The following is a 13,022-nucleotide window of genomic DNA, read 5'->3' on the forward strand; positions in this document are numbered from 1 at the left end:
TAGTGCAGCAAGTAAAAAATATGTATTTGGAAGATTTTTTTCATTACTTACATCCTTTTTTAATGATGGCAGATGTATGGCGTCATAAGTGTCTAAAGGTCCGAAGCAGGAGAACCTTTATTAGTATCACATATTATTCTGTTCTAATTCTATTCTAATTTAGTTTTTATTTTAGACTTAGATCGGTGTTTCTCTATGACCTGTCTTTTCACTAGGCAAGCTTTAATTTAAATGAACTTGTAACAAATTTTCTGATCTCAGAGCATAGTATCAGAGGCCTGTACTGTTTACTATACATCATGCTTTGTGTTTAGGCTCCTAATAATCTTCTTTCTCTGTTACGGTTTTCAGCCCTGTCTTCACAAAAGGTATTGGATGCATCTCGAAAAACACCAGCTTGCTAGTACTTGAGTTTGGTGTCTGGTCTGGGCAGCAAAGACACCTAGGCACTGAAGTCAAGCATATCTCTTTTTGGCACTTAAGAGTTTACAGACTTTCAAATCAGTGACAGCAACCAGTATGACAGGTACAAGCCTTCTTTCTCCCTTGCCTAGACTGCCATGAGACCCAAAAAGATTATTGCTGCCACTACATCACGATGGCTCTGCCTTGAGACCAGTGGCTCACATTTCTGAGACTGCAGAGCAGTCTGACTTTCATGCAGGCTGCGCTGCTGGAGCACAGGATGTGATTCCTGTGGTCTGGCTCTGTCCAGATCTCTGCAGTGGTCTAAGGTAGCTTTTCGAGCACCCAGGTCATCTTCTCTGTAGCAGCCTTCTCCCTGGGGATTGAAAGCTACACAACCCCAGTCCATTTTTATGGGTATTTGGACTGCTTTCTTGTGTTCTGTTGTTCAAAAGGTAAGGTCTTTCACTTAGATTCAGTGGATGTTGCTAACAAGGCTTGTTGATATGAAAGGTAAATACAGAAGAATATAGATGCTCTGTGCAGCATTCAAAAGTCAGAGACCTTTTCTAATATTTTTGATCGATAGAGGAAAGAAATGAATGCCAGTGAGGTGAAAATGTACACAGCCACATAGTTTTAGATGGTTTAGGAACAGTTCTGGGAATAAAGTGTCTCGAATCCAACTGTCATTTAAATCCTTTAGATACTCCCTTTAGAGTATTTCCATCTTTTTTGTTTTCTCCCTCTCATTCTGTCTCCCAGTCGAGAATACCCAGTGCACGGGAGATGCAGTTGGAAATGTCAGAGATGCTCTCTGCTTCTGGTTGGTGTTTCCTGAGTGCCCCTTTGGGACATCTCCCAAATGTTTGGAGTCAGCTGTAATGAACGTAGTGCATTATCGTCTGCCACAGTGTGTATGTGCCATCAGGGGGTGTAAAATTAGGAGTGATTCCAAGAGGAAAGATTATATTCGCTTTGAGTTGCTGTACTTGTATCCTGAGTCTGATAACCAGATATTCTACTTGCTTTTCAGTTTTCAAAACTGATCCTATTCTCTGCGGTGACTCCTCTTTCACCTTTCTGGTGGGCCCTCAGGAAGCAGGGAAATGAAACCTGGTTCCTGTACGATTTGAGAGTTTTTGTATGAATCAGCCCTTTTGGCAACTCTCCTAAATTAGAAAATGAGTTACCTTTTAACCTTTTAATACTCAGAGTAGACCGATCTGGCTGGGTGAAAGTTCAGGAAAATATTTAAACAGAGAGGGGGTTTGATTTGGTGGTGTGAGTTGAAATTCAGAATTTTGTTTCTGACTGTTCAGGCTGTGTGCTCTGTAGGTGTGAAATCATTTATGAGCTCTCAGCCTCTGTGTGCTAAGATACAGGAATGGCTGCTTTTCGTTGAGTAATTAAAGTGTTTACAACAGCATGTGCCTTCAGAGTGGTAATTGGAGTTCCTAGCTGAGATTTTTCCTATATATAATATCTCTGTTTCATGATGGTCCCTCTTTCACAGACTACTCTCTCGGAGACAGGGAACAAAGCTGAATGATGTGGTGAGCATGGAGAGCAGTTGTGAGCCATGCTTGGTGTTGGAGAGATGCCAGCAGCAGTGGTGGTGACACATAGGTAGATTGTCGAAGTTCTCAGTAGATGACACTGATAGGTCATCCACATGATTTTGAATGGAAAAAGCAGTTGCGAGGACACTGGGGAGCTGAGGTTTTAACAGGACCATAGTTCTTGTTCTGTAGGGAGCGAATGCATGGCTTGGAAAAAGTTTCCTAATACCTCTCCCCTTACCAGTTTAGATACATAAGCTGCTGATAGAGTCAGACTCCTGTGAACTGCTCCTATTGCTTTCACTTGAGTCTGCAAGAGTAGGCAAGAGTCTTTTGGTTTTTGTATTCTCCCCACAGGCTACGACTGACAGGTGACCTTGCTATTATGATCTTCCCATTTTGTTCTGCTTCAGGCTAGCATTTTATTTGTAGCTCAGAAGAAATCTACTTCAGAACCTAGTGGTGTGTTGTGGTGTGGCATCTGTTTGCTATGTTATACCATGCAGTGTGAGTCTATGGGTGTGAGCGAGCAAGTAAGAGCAAGTGTTCAAGCTATTGCAGTTGGAAGAGTTACTGCACAGGTGGGTTGCCTAACTGGCTGCTTGTGCATGTTCTTTTCCTGTTTCTACCACAAAGATGATATTTTATTTTTGTTAAAGATTACTTTTTTGACCACAGACCTCTTTTTCAGCCATTTGGAACTTTTTAAGTGCAGTGTCAGCATTGTGATATATTTGAAATAAGTGTCTGTAAAAGGACAAGGTGAAATCTTAGTCCAGTTAAAGCAGACAAAACCTTGCGGGAGTGTGATAGGCAGATAGGTGGCCTGGTGCAGCTCTCCAGCCCAAAACACCTGACGGTTGATGGCTTTGATGGAATTTATAAGTCTGCCACCACATTTAATAAATAAAATAAATCAATAAAAATGTATGTTCTTGATGGAAGACCATAAGTGAAGTGATATCCTTTCCAGGTTCTATCCCGGAAGAATTAGTTATTCTACCAGTTTCTTCTAAAGCAGGACTTCTTTTGAGTCTACATGTGGTGTTGCTTAAAAGCTGTACTGCCAGGGTAACAGGTCTCTCAAAGAGAAGCCCAGGATCTTTGCTAGCTACCTGACCAAAGGGGCTAAGATGTAAAATGTCACTGACTTACTAGAATTTCTGTCATTTGATTTTAATGAGGAGTTGTCTGAAGATTACTATAATACAAATTCTACATGATGTTTTAGTTTAAAAGCATTCATTTAAATGATCTGGTATCATTGCTCTTGGAAGGAATCCATTGATGTATCAACTGTTTCTCATTGAAATGTAGGTACTAAAATATGTGTTAAATGCATGCACACATTTATGTTATGCTAGCATCTAGGAATCTTGCATTTTGGAGCTCAAGTCATCTTCCTCTGAAGAATTTGTAATTTAAGATAATCATGGATACATATGATATGTCTTCGATTTAGAGACTAAATGTGTATATATTTTTGCCAGAAATGAGTTTTAACTTGTGTGTTGCATCCAAGAACCTGGACCTGTGTGGTTAAAAGAAACAGGTGCTTGCTTTGTGTCCCTGTGTAAGAAACGTGATATCAAAGGGAGATAGCTACTTGTAATTGGGAAAGAACCCAAATGCAGGAGAGAAATGATTGCTGTAATTTCTAGAGCTCAGTTTATGCCAGACTGTTCCTTCATGAAAGAGGAACGTCCAAAATGGGTCGAAAGATTAGTACCTGTTAGCTTGTCTAACTGATGCGGGAATACATCCTTCAGTGGGAAGGGAAGAGAGAAAATGAGGAGGAAAATTAAGTGAGAATAACTATTGAAATCTTCAAAAGAGAAAACCCAGAAGGAGAAAAAAGATAACAAAAGACCTTCGTATGCTTTGGTACATTGCTCTATGAAGTCCATTTACTTGGGACATGAGCTTTACCTGAGTTCTGTGGATTTTTTGTTACAAGACACCTGGGAAGGGACAAAAAACCCCACAGAAAAAAAATCATGCTGTTCTGGTTTTCTGAAATAAATAGCTAAATAATTTTGACATGTAATTGATACATGAGTTCATTATTTCTAGTTTCCTCCTTATCTGCAGGCAAGCAGTTTTCAGAGGAAGTTGGAGATCAGCATAAATTCCATGTAAAGTCATTCTATATGACTGATAGCTTTGAATAAAAAAATAAAAAAAATTCAAAAACAAACCCTTGTATTCTATAGTATCTCAATATAAATAAACAGTATTCTCTTTGAAGTTAAAAGAGGTTCCTGGTAATTCTTGTGACCCTTTAGAAATGCTGGAGTTTCAGAAAACTGTACATTTGACCCTTGGTGGTAAAAATAATTGTACTCTGAAGCTTTCTCCTTGTGCTGATAAATTAAGAGTGACTGTATCTGAGGGGTTACCCCAGATATCAGGACTCTGGTTGCGTTTATGTCAGAGCAGATTTAATTTGAACAGATTCTCCAGGTTGAGTGAAATTTTTCTGCAGTTAAATGTGCCCTAACTGGGTTTTTGAGTAGCGAGAAAATTGGAATAACTCACTAACTGGAGCTGCATGAATTTAGCTTGCTTTCTGGTTGTGGTTTTTTTTTTTTTTTTTTTTTTTAATAGAGGGCACTGCAAGCAGATTTCCTGCCACCCCCCCCCCACCCCCAAACAAACAAAAAGGAACAAACCCAAAGCCACCAGCCCCAAAACATTACTGTAACCTCTTTAACCTCTTTGTTTATTTCTTTACACTGAATCTTACAAAAATAGAAAATAATATTTTAATGTCTCTTTAAATTTGCTACTCCTCTTGTATGGTTTGTCAGAAAAATAAATGACAGAATGATTGAAATGGAGAAAAATTATAGTAGACTACAAAATTTGTTTCCTCTCGGCAAAGTGACCCAGTAGATGATGTTGCGTGTCATGAAGTTACCCTTTTTATTCACCAGCTCACGTTTGGAGACATTATTCTTGTATTCTCAGCCTTGGTAATTATAAGCTTCTGAAATTATTTTTTTTCTACAGCTAAAAAGTGTTTTTTCCAAGGTGTTGTTTTTGTTTTGATAGAAAATTCTTATTTTTTTTGCTGGTGGCTAAACCTCTAGTATTTGATATACACAGGTCTTCCTTGCTTTGTTTGGGATGAACATGGGTAGTGGATTGCAAAGCATCACTATTTTGGAGAGGGAGCTGTTCCTAGCTCAGCCTTACTTCTGGCTGAGATGAATTTGCAGTGGAACCAGATCACAGTGTAACCTCTGGCCTGATCTAATTATCAGCATTTACACTGGCTAAGTTCCTCAGTAGTGGGCAAAAAGTCAGGTAACTCACAGAAACTAAAAATAATTAAGATGTACTTTGTGATTTTAAGGAAGAATGTTATTCAAGGAGTACATCTCTTCCTGACCTATAACTTAAAATGTTACAGATTCCAATACTTAAATCATGTGAGAGAAAATAAAAACAGTGAGTTTGCATAACCTTCACTTTCAAAAACATTTTTGTATTGGAGGTAGTGTGGCTGTGTGAAGCGAGATCCAGGAAATTGTGATTCTAGTTTGCTCTTGACTTTGAGCAAATATCTAGCAACCCTGGCCTAGTGCTACTGCAGAAGAGTTTAATGTGGTCTGTCTATACCCAGTGATGCATGAAACTCTTTTTATCATGGTTTATAGTAATGCATGTTATTTACAGTATTTCTAGTAGCACACTTGAGAATATTAAAGTATTCGAGGGTGCTAAAATCAAACTGACCTCTAAATGAAATCCTGTTCATTTTGCTAAGGACCACACCAGTTCTAATCCTGACACTAATGAATAATTTTACTCCAGCCAATTTTTGATTTGGTTAATTTATTTTGTTTGAAGAGCGATTGCACTGTAGTTCTTAAGTTGTCACTATTTGAACAAGCACCTAGTTTTATGTTTCTACTGGTTTTAGGAATATAATTTTTGGAAGGTGACATTATAACAAAGAAAAATTTAACATCACTGCTTAAACACACTGATGCTGATTTTGTTGTTGTTTGTTTTTAATTTTAAATAGAGATACTATAAAATCTTTGAATTTGAGGAGTATAAATAGATTTTGAACTTCCAGTAGGTCCCAGGTCAAACAACGTTGATAATTGATGCTGGACACCTGTTGTAACTTAATGATACTGGATTGTGAAGCATAGTGTGGAAATGAAATAATAACAGTGAGGGAAACATTAAAAGTACTTAATAACAGTCTTTCTAATGTGTTTCTAACATCCAAGTTATTTCATTGTGTTTTTAAAAGGTTTCTTGTAGTCTGCAATTTATTAGTGATTAAGGAGGCACATGTAATTTTTCTCTCCCTTTTAAAAACAGGATGTGTAACAAAGTCGTAATAGTCAGAGGTGGGAATAGAAAGCACAAGATATCCCAAATGGTGGATCTCTCTCTCATCCATTTTGCTGCATGGTCTTTCCTAATTAACCTTAACTTAATGAGCTTTGCTAAACTATTTGATGTCAGTATTCAATCATTACAGCACATTCTTTGGGAATAGCTGTGATATTTTGAAATGTTAGCCTTCAATTACTTCAGAAATACCATTTAAAACTGAACAACTGTATGTAGTATCTTGATATCATGAGCATTTCTTACACTTAAACTAGTATTTGTGTATTATATTCCTTTCTTAGGGATCCATTTTGTAGCAGATGGAGCTGTGTTTGGCTAGCTGCACAGTTCTCTGATTTAGCATGGTGGGTTTGTAACAATTTTATTTCACAGGACAAAGGACACACTTTTGATATATTTTTATTATTAGTGGTATGAAGTGTAGTCTGAAAATTGCAGCTGGAATGTTCTAGGCAGTATCTCAATGCTTTTACGTTGTCTTTTGGCATATTAAAAAAAAAAAAAGCTTATGTCTAAGAAAACAACCCATTGTTGATATGAAATGATTCTGGGTTTTTTGAATTTGTTGTTTATGTGTTCTCAATTTAAACTTGCTGCGCTAAACAGTGTATAACCTCAGGTGAAGCTACCAACTGTTCTTGGAAGTCAGCTTGTAAACAAACACAGTAGATTAATCTTTATAAATTTTCCTTTTTTCCTGCAGAGATATTACATACAGCATTTCTTTGGAAGCTGTGACAACTCTCATAGTCTTCCTCTCCTGCCAATTATTCCACAAAGAAATTCTACGAGAGAGCATCATTCACAAATACCTGATGCGTGGTCGATGGTATGTTGTATTCTGGGGTGGTACCTAATGGCAAAGCAAATGCTTCTGATTACTCATTTAGACTGTTTGTACTTGAAAACAGAAGATGGCAAAATATGTTTTGGTAGAAAACTTTTTCTACTCAGAAGAAAAAAGAACACAAAAGCAAACATTTCTAAAGGCTGTTGGAGGGTTTCAGATTTAAGTTTCACAGCCCAAACTTCAGTAGAACTATTGTGGAAGCCATTTTAATTTTTTGAGGGTAATTTAATTAACTGAAAAGAGCTTTTACTTTTCAGGATAGATTTTTTGATTCAGCTATCTTTTTTTTCCTGTAACACTGCAATCTAGAGAACCCGTGTACCTCAGAAAAGTTAACAAGCCGCCTTGCGATACAAATAAATAGCAGACCCTCGAGAGGTTGCAATAAGTTTTAAGCTGCAGTAGTGTAAATATTTAGCAGGTGGTAAACTTGGTTGTGTGAGTAATACCATTTGTTCTGGTGAGTTGGTTGTTTGTTTAAATGCTTTGTCATGGTGGCTTATGTGCATTTTAGTCAGGCTACCATTCATCTTCTTTCAACTTTAAATTCCATGCAGGCAGACTTTTGGTGAATTTATATCGATTGTCTGGTTTTCTGAACTTTCTACTTGGTGTAAGAGAGAGGTACAAACCTGAGGTAACTTTCAGGAGAGGAGGGAGCACATGGCAGATTTCAGCAGTATGTAGGCAGAGCAGCTGGAGGCAGAAAGAGAAGCAGAGCCTCAGTGTTTGTGGGTTTTGGTGGTACTTAAATCTCTGGACTGAGGGAACTGAGGGTTTGGGGCAAAATGGGGAATGTTTGGAGGAATCAGTAGTATGTGGTCTAAGAGGTCTGAGTTGAGAGTAGCAGGTCACTGGCCTCTGGAGAGAGCGGTGGGATTTTGGTGGCTGGGAGCCTAGGGAAATATGAAGAGTTGGAGGGGTACGGATTAGAGGGGACTGGAGTTCATCGCACCACAGCCCCTGGCTGTCCACCTCTAGATCATATAGGAATGGGAACCAACTGTTTGCTTATGTGCAAAGCCTTCTCTGTTTTGGAAAAACGGCAACCTTTTATTTAAGTTGAACAAATTTTACGTGCATTTGTCAAAATCACTGATGTGAGGTCAGATGTTTCACTGGTCTTTGCAAATTGGCCGCAGCCGCATACACAGACAACAATATTGGGGAGTGGTGTAGGGTGGTGGACAAATTCTGTTATTACTCGTTCTATGTATCCAAAGTATGGAGTGAAAGCTAAACAAATATAATGTTTCTTTCCCTTGCATAAATGTTTTTCCATTTATGTCTTGAGGTGAAAGAATACAACAATTCCACAAGTTATACAATTGATTTAAAAGTATTATTGGAAAAAGAAAACACAGAATAGTTTCCATGATCCTGCTGATGAAGGTGCTCCTGTAGAGCCTTGCTGAAGTCAGTGTGGCTTTGCATGGGTGAGACCTTGGATTTCTTTCTCTTTTCAGTCTGCTTAGCGCTGGGAGAGTTACCGTCTTTAATGCCAAACATCAGCCTTTGTACCCTGCCTGGTCTTTGTTGTGCCAAGTTTTGCAAGTTGTGAGTCAATTAAAGCTGTTTTCTTTTTCTTTTCAGTCTTCCATATACCAGCAGACTTGTGAAAACTTTACTATATAATTTCATTAGACAAGAAAGAAGCCCTCCTGCAGGGACCCATGTCTTTCAGCAGCAAACAGATGGAGGAGGACTACTTTACGGAATTGCATCTGGGGTGGCAAGTGAGTCTTATTTTCTATAAACTGCATTTCAGACCTTACTAGGTATTGCCTTCTGTGTGACCTCTCTTACAAACACGCCTGTTCCCCATTTCTTAACAAGTGATACCAATGTGCATGCTCAGTACAGAAAAGCTGACCACAGACCTGGTTGGATTGTAATCACATACATTCCATCTCAAGATGTATTAGAATCTGAAGCAATTATGTGTGCGGGCACTGCAGGGGCACCTGCAGGACAGCACATGGTAAAAGTAGCACTTAATCCCTGTTTTTCTTTTATTGAAACATTAAATAGACCCAAACAAACAAGTAGTGCCCCATTTGATAAATTATGTGCTTTGAGTTATTTAAAGTGTTGTAAGAAATACTTCTATATGTATATTTTTTTCTTTATGATTACTCAGTGGGTATGGTGACCAGCTCTGTGGCTCTGCGTGAGCAGAAGGTTGGAACTAGGTGGTCTCAAGAGGCCCCTTCCAAGTCTAAAGGATCTAGTGATGTCAGTGAGTGACCTAGATAGGAATTTTTGTAACACATTGTAGTGGATGACTTTCCCAGTAGGTTGGCTAATGTTTTTTCCTGAATGGTATAACTAGATTCTGACCTTTTGTGAGTGGACTGTTTGCTATAGAGAGACATCACCTGAGGATATGAAAAACTTGATGCCACATTTTGTTAAGAAAAAGGGTTCTTGCATTTGTTACACCATATACTGTGTTTTGGTTGGTGGTTGCTCCATTCCCCACACCAGATGTGTTTTACTGGTGTGTGTATTACATATAAAAATTCTTCCTAAAGGTTTTTCTTTTCCACATAAGAATAAAATATAATATATTGCTAACAGTAAAGGTATAAGTTATTTTCTTTTTCCCCAGTTAAACTAAACAACATTTTACAAGTCAGTTGCTGTTAAAACTGATACTATTTATTTTGCTCTTTTGTGAAATCCATTCACTGGCAGCCTCCCTAGGGGATGTTAAAGTTCAGGCCACAAGTGGTCTGCCAGGAGATATTTTACAGCCTGTGACAGTGCACGTGTATTTCCTCATGGAGGCAGTAAAAGAGCACGTCTCTAACTCGGTGCGGCGCAGCCTAAACACATCACTGCTGCTGCTGCCTAAGATGAGGTTACACATAGCTTGATGTGCTGCTCGAATACATACCTCCTTTCTGGTTTCCAGTTTACACACTGAAGGGTAGACCACTGCCATGTTTAGGCTGTGCCTGTAACTTAAATGCAACAGAAGACAGTTGCTTAGTTTGCAGTTTGTTTAAAAAGGGAGTATAAATTAATTGAATTGTTCCCTACAGCGTTTTCATTTGAGAGTCCCAACAGGTACATTCTCTTCCTTCGTTTCAGTTGCTATAGAAAATTGTTTTTAAAATGTTTTTCAAAAGCAGTGTTCAGTGTGTGGTTTGTCCTTTTGCTTGTGACTGGAGAGCAGTTCTCACTGTATATTTTGATACCTCTAGTTACGTGATGGTTATATTCCTCTTGGTCTGATCTCTGTGGTCACACCGGAATGTCTTTCTGCCCTAGTGCTGTCACAGGCAAAGTAGGTTTTTTCCCTCTTCTGGTTACTTCATTGATTTGTAAAGTCCATCCAGATTGCCATCTCTCCTGCCTTCCTCTGTAGCTACACTGATATCATATCTCCCCATGACTTTTTACTTCTTGTATATCAGGTTTGCATTTCTTAATGCAAACTCTTAAGGTTTCAGCCTACGTCTGTTCTTGTCTCTTCCTGTATTTCCACCCCCTTCACTCCTCTTGAACCATTCTCTTAACAACTCCCTTGGCATACTCCTAGACTTATTTTTTTGCTTCTTTCATAAGTACCTGAAGTGCCAACTCTTCTTTCAGTAGGTTAAGTATCTTCATTTAAAGCTTTAAGTAAAAGAGCCTTTATAAAGAGCTTTCTAATGACCTGCCTGGGAAAGGGGAAGAAGTAAGTATGACATCCTGTTAGAAAATGGAAGGATTTTTTTCAGTTTGTGCCCACATGGTTGGATTATGTTTTCTGTTGGGTGATTTGCCTGTATACAGTGTTGGACTGTAGATGAAACTTGGACACAATAGAATTGGTAGAGTAAATGGTGTATTTGTCCATCCATAATATCTCTAAGTCAGCCTTTTACAGTCCCTTGTTTTACATAGAATCAGGTACACGAGTAGAGTGCAATACAGGTTAGAGGACAGCAATACAAATTGATAGTCTGATAAGGAACAGAAGCAAGTTTTGAGTAATGAACAGATGTGGAAAACAGGCATGATTTCTGTATGGTGTTATTTTAATGTATTTTGTAATCTTTATAGGATAAGAATTGAAAGAAGAATGGAAGAATTGAAAATTCACTTTTATGTTGTTCACTGCCTTTTAAATACCTCATAATGTCTAAAATAAGTTACCTGAAGTAATTTGAATATGATCTATTTAGGATTAAAGAAGATAGGAGCCTGGTTTTAAAAAGAATTTATTTTTCATGGGAAATTTCAAGGCCTAAAATAGTTATTGTTCTTGTTAATTTGAAATTATTTAACTTGACACCACAGTCATCTATGTTACCATGTATTAGCTATGCATATTTTGTATTCACTTACACAGCAGCAGTAGATTAACAGACTCTTATAAGCACTGTATTTCAAATCTGCCCCCCCTTTCCTTCCTTGTGATTTAGCGGGAGTGATAATTACGTACAGTATGAGCAAAAGTTTGCCCTTTCCCATAGCTAACCTTCTCCTGCTTCTCATCTGTTGTAGTCCTTGTTTTTTACCCCCTCATGAGCCTCCTTAACTATACAGCCAGCGTCCTTCCACTAATTACTTCTCCTTGGTTTGGCATCTGACTGCGTGCAGGTTATCTGTGTGCAAGTACCCTTCTCCATCCTGTAAATAAATTAGCCTGATTAGAATTGTATTGCCAGTTATGTTATACTCCAGTAGTTAAATAAACAATTGTGGGTTTGGAATGAGGAGAGTGGGGAATAATGATATTTTAGTTTTGTAATCTCATAAAGGACATTTTTCTATGCTGAGTCAATTTCGCTTTGTCTTTGCAGTCTTTCTGTAGGTGTGCAAAATAATTGTAAAATGCTGCTAGATCTGATGTGTTGTGAAGGTAAAAATGACATTGGTATGCATGGCAGTAGAGGTTAGACCTGATATATTAGAAACTAGAAATTAATTTTATTGGTTCACAAGGTACACTGAACCAATTTACCTTCAAAAAATGTTGTTTTAGTTGGTTTTAAATCCCCTCCTCTTTTTTTTGGAGTATTATTAGCACTTGCCAATTCATGGTCCATAGTTAATGAAGTTAAGAGAACTCTTTGTGGGCAAGCAAAATTTTTTAACTAGTAATTTTATTTCTTGCAAAATAGAAATCATGTTACAGTGAGGAACTGCCAGATGGATGATATGCTAAGACAGGAAAATGTTAGTACTACTCAAGACTATTGAAAAATAAGTAAATATAAATGGTTTCACTTGAAATAGTTGATCCAGCTGATATTTTGCTATTAAAAAACCCAACAAACACTTTAATACATCTCACAGTACTTAGACCTTACTGTTGCAGTAACGCCTAATTGACTTAGTTTGTGCTGTTTAGGTAATCATAGATGTAATGGGTATGATGTTGTACCTGTAAGAAACTAATGAAAAGGCAGTAGTTGGGTTCATCTTCATTAATCACCTAAGCAATCATCATAAGTAATCTTGCTTACAAATGTACTGTCGTAGCGTTAAGAAAAATTACAGAATTCAGTGTATAGTGGTCAATAATGACTCATTTTCTCATGTCTGTACTCTTTGGTTCTAACTGGATAAACATTCCTGACCATTAATGACTTCTTATCATGTGAGTATATACTTCATTCTACATTATGTCATTCAGCATTAGTGTACTTGAAGGCATCTGATGACCTGTGTTGTACATCTGTGACTTACATATATTGTAGCTTATTCCTGTTTGTGGATTTTTTTTTTTTTTTTTTTGTTTTTTTTTTTTTTTTTTGGTGCTACTTGCTGGTTAATAGGAGCACTTGCATGGTTATCTTTAACTCTACAAGAAAACTGTTTATTCAAATTTA

General features: G+C 37.7%; 1 protein-coding gene across 3 annotated transcripts in view; it reads left to right on the forward strand.

The window, feature by feature from the left end:
• DYM (dymeclin) overlaps positions 1-13,022 on the forward strand; it is a 222,122-nt gene that overhangs the window by 37,010 nt on the left and 172,090 nt on the right. For all 3 annotated transcript variants that reach the window (XM_042804566.1, XM_042804565.1, XM_033011164.2), the window contains exons 7-8: positions 7,048-7,173; positions 8,788-8,930. In XM_042804566.1, coding sequence (XP_042660500.1) covers positions 7,048-7,173; positions 8,788-8,930 — 269 coding nt within the window. The remainder of the gene's footprint in view (positions 1-7,047; positions 7,174-8,787; positions 8,931-13,022) is intronic.

The sequence above is a fragment of the Tyto alba genome, unplaced genomic scaffold (assembly GCF_018691265.1).
Source record: "Tyto alba isolate M040663 unplaced genomic scaffold, T.alba_DEE_v4.0 Super-Scaffold_42, whole genome shotgun sequence".
NCBI classification, from domain to species: domain Eukaryota; kingdom Metazoa; phylum Chordata; class Aves; order Strigiformes; family Tytonidae; genus Tyto; species Tyto alba.